This window comes from Loa loa (genome assembly GCF_000183805.2).
Source record: "Loa loa unplaced genomic scaffold supercont3.1, whole genome shotgun sequence".
NCBI classification, from domain to species: Eukaryota; Metazoa; Nematoda; class Chromadorea; order Rhabditida; family Onchocercidae; genus Loa; species Loa loa.
The window spans coordinates 146,251-150,643 of record NW_018108181.1 but is presented as its reverse complement, the minus strand read 5'-3'; the positions used below and the strand labels follow the sequence as shown (position 1 = coordinate 150,643).

Below are 4,393 nucleotides of genomic sequence, written 5' to 3'. Positions count from 1 at the left end.
ATAATAATGATAATAATAATAATAATAATAATAATAATAATAATAATAATAATAATAATAATAATAGTAATAATAATAATGATAATAATTAATAGTAATAATAATAACAATAATAGCAATAATAAGAGTGGTAATAGTAATTAGTAATAATTAGTGATAATAATGATTAGTAATAATAATAATTAATAATAGTGATAATTAGTAATAATAGTAATAACAATAATAAATAAGCAAAAATAAAGTGGAACAGGTTATGAGTAAGTAGACAAATTAGTTAATCATGAGCAGTTCGCTCTCACCTGCTGAAAGACGAAGTAAGCACTTCAGATGTGTCTTCATTTACATTTTCAGCGCATTGATGATAAAAAGTATTAGAGAATAAAAAAGTGTGTACATCGAACTAGAATAATATGATAAATTCATTTGTCGAGTATGTCATTGATTCTCAGGATTTATTCCGTCTAACATTTGTAAGTCTTTTGGGTCGGGAGTGACATCATTTGAAATCGGAGAGAAAATCTCATTTCCGCTTAATTGCTGCTGCAGTTTTTGCACTAACGAAAAGGAGCGGAATTCTTTTTTAATTGTCTTTTATCTTGTCAAACCTAAAGCTGTGGTGCGCTCTCCCATCCAGATATCGAAATGATATCTCCATAATGCTAATGATATTCTTGATAGTAGCTTGGCAAGTTTTGTAATACTGTAAAGACTCAATCGTTTTACTCCTTTACATGCTTCATGAAAATTAATCTCGAAGTTATTAATTTATTCAACTTAACATTTCATGCTATTTCCATTTTCCCATTTCTGAGAACAAATTTCAAATTACGAGAATCGCAAACTTAGCATGCTATGAATATTTGGCAAGATGCGAAAATACTTCAAAGTATCCCTGTAATTAGTTACAGTATCGTAGAAATGATTTTCTTAAAGCTTCTCTTAAAACATTTTAATTAATATAAGGTTTGCCACTATCGCAAACATGATCTGATGCTGTTGTTTCATTCTTAGCCAGTTAAATTCTCTTACCTTCGACGAAGCCTAACAAACCAAAACGTAATGATCCAATCATTTTGGAATACATTTTATTAGAAGCGAAAGATTCGGGATGAAAAAGACGAAGACCGAAAGGAATCTTCTGGACCTTTACGGCTTATCACATTGTTATTCATTGAAGAAATAAATTGTACTGTCGCAACAATTGATCGAAAGACTTTGACTTTAATTTTCTGCTCATGGAGTTGAATAAATGAAATGGGTCTTTTGCAGGAAGCATTTAGCTAATCGATTTTCCTGGCAATGATTACAGCAACCTCAAAAAAAAAAATTTCGTTGTAATAATTCTCAGAAACGTTCAAATTTTGATCAATTTATGCATATAAGAAAGTAAATTTCATATCTCTGACCATTTTTTTGAGATAATTATTCCGAGGTTATCTCTTTCCAAATGCTATATCTTACCTTATTGCTAGGAAAATCGATTTGTACATCGGCTTTTGATCATTTTTATAGGAATTTCGATGAAATGATATGAGGAAAAGCATCTAATCATATTCTGTTCCAACAATTGCGCTCATTAATTAATAAAATGTCGCGTTAAGAAGATAGTATACGTGTATATTTCCCAATCCTTTTCTCATTTTCCAAACGGACACGCGTAATTTTATTGACATTTCAGCATGAAAATGCAGTGTAAGTGAAAGAAAGCATAATTTAAATTCTTTTGGAAGGGTTAAGACCGCAAAAGATGAAGAGTAAGATCCAATGAAAGGAATAAATGAAACTAATAAAAGGATAATATTCATCTGTTAGTCATTTGCACAAATCGAGATATTCCTTCAAATTTAGGAGCATTTTTTGTGTTATTATTGTGCATGACAGAACAGAACACTCCTTACGTCTTAACATATTGTTCATTATTTAGCGCAGAGATAGCAGAAAAAAACTCAGAAATTACTTAGTGCACAGGTATAGCATTCGTAAGTCAAAAAAATCGGTGGTATTTTTCAACTTCTGAGATTAGTGTACTTTCAGGTTGGTTAAAAAATGTTATCTGAGCTTTTAGCTAAAAGTAATTAAGTTATGAAAATAACCAAATGTTACCAGTGTTTGTTTAATACTTCTTCGTGTTACAATATCGTTTTACCTCCATAACATTCCAGTAATTACTAAGTTGCGGGATATACGTCAATAAAGGCACTAATGCGTTAAAGCATTCTGCCTGAAAAGTTTAGAATTTGAACTTGAAAAATTTCGAACTTTCAAGCTGCATGATAGCTAACGAATGAATCTATGTTTTCAATTATTTTTTACAGCATCTATTATTTGTTCATAATCTAGCCACTTATGATTTTCAAACTGTTTCATCATCTATTAGCATTGATAACTATCATTTGGGAGTGAGAATAGAATGGATCGATATGTAAAGACCATTTCAGTCTTTTCTGTTTTAGTGCAATTGTGATTTAGCGCTTGAAGCAAAGGTTCTATTTATAGTGGCAGTAAGGACGTGAAGTAAAACAAGGTATCACGGAGTCGATCTAAACAATGCCATTCTATTCTTTTTGTTTTTTATTTGTTTTTTTTCTTTTCTTTTTTTTTTTTGCATAAACAACATGTTAAGAATATATTGAAGTATAGTGAATATCAGAGAATATTCGAATATCAAACATCTGTTCGATATATTGTATAGATTAATTCCGTTTGTAAGCTAACTTCCTTATCACCATGATCGTAATCAATTATATCTGCTTAATATTATTATTCAGTCTCTCTGTTGGATGAAGTATGTCAAAGTATTGTGCTATCGCCAGGTAATTGTCCACATGTTACAGTGAAGGTTTGATATGTATAAGCTGATCAAATTACAGATTTATTCATTGCTAGTGGCAAATAGTATTTTGTGGAAACGTAAAAGGACGATAAAATGACTGCAAACGGTGACATACCAGAGTCACTGGAGGAAATTAATTTGAAAATGAATGCGACAACTGACGAAGTAAGCTTAACTAAAATAATTATGGAGCTCGATGATAATAAGCCTTTACTAAATTGTGGTTCTGCAAGTGAAATAAGCTTTTCTTGTTTATGTGAGATAACATCTTCGATAATCAATGACAATTATCAATTTATACAATGATTTATTACCTACTATTTTCTAGATTTTGCTTTCGAAATTTGAAAAGTTGACAAATTTCAAAGGAATCAGAAGTCATGAATTATGGCGAAATATTCATTCTAATTTCTTCTTCAGAAAGTAGAACTTATATGATGGATGTAGTGCCTCAACATCTCTTGACATTATTTTAAAGATTAAGGAAAGAAAAGTTTATTTTTGTAATTTGCACGGTTACATTGTTGAAATTTGTTGAAGGCCTATCTCTGATCACTTGCTTACTGAACTTATTGTTGATCTTCCACCAGAATTCGAAATATCTGTCACATCCATGGTTACCATGCATTTTCCATAAAAAAAGATGACAGAAACTTCTGCCAGATGGATATTTGACTCGCTGTCAGAAAGGTATTAAAAATCCCTGCACCGATAACAAACTGCGCTGTGATATCCACCATAAAGGTTTCTCTTAACAATTTGAGAAAACATGAAGATCCTGGTATGACTCTATTCATCTCTTGATGTATATCACTGAAATCAAATGAAAGAGAAAGCATCACACCAAAATTCGATCGAACTTAGTTTTGCTTGATGACAATAAAAAGGGAGCAGTAACTAAGGCAAACTGCTCATTGTTCGGAAAAATCGATGGTAGTATGGAATCAGTATATGTATAGACCTATTCAACACCATTCATCCTGAAAAGACCTTATGAAGATTTTTAAGAACAACAACTGTTACCTGATTGATCGTGATCTAGTAGTGTTGGTTTTGAATTGTGAAACTAAAAGAAAAAGTCAGGAACTGAATGATACAAGCCATAAAGTGAATATTAGTTAGATAAGAGTGAGTTCTGGAAGTATTCTTGAATTATATGAAAGGAAATAATAGAAATTATTTGTTGCATCTTTATGATAAATCTTATCACAAAGATGCTTTGCATTCAACAATTACTAAGCGGTAGTGACGCAATTTCCTGCAATTCTAAACGGAAGATAAAAGCGCATCGAAGTCCTTTAATAGAGTCTTTTATTAGTGAGCCACGCATTCAGCTTAATATCCGTCAAGTATTGATGGATGAAAGCGTTCATGTCATTTCCGATTTTTTTCATAAATTAGCTCCATTGTCATCTTTTTTTATACATCCTAGTCAGTAAATACTTAAGTGGATGGTAATGCTAGACTTAATTATACATTTCATACTGTTATCCACTCTGTTTCTTCTCTTTGCAAATCCAACGGAACTAGATGGATCTGTTTGATAATTTTTGAAATTTT

General features: G+C 31.1%; 1 protein-coding gene across 1 annotated transcript in view; it reads left to right on the top strand.

Moving 5' to 3' along the window:
- Window positions 1-2,860: 2,860 nt before the first annotated feature.
- The window catches only part of LOAG_08622 (hypothetical protein), a 5,670-nt gene continuing 4,137 nt past the window's right edge, over window positions 2,861-4,393 (top strand). Inside the window, exon 1 of the mRNA XM_020447744.1 lies at window positions 2,861-2,998. Coding sequence (XP_020302061.1) covers window positions 2,927-2,998 — 72 coding nt within the window. The 5' untranslated portion in view covers window positions 2,861-2,926. The remainder of the gene's footprint in view (window positions 2,999-4,393) is intronic.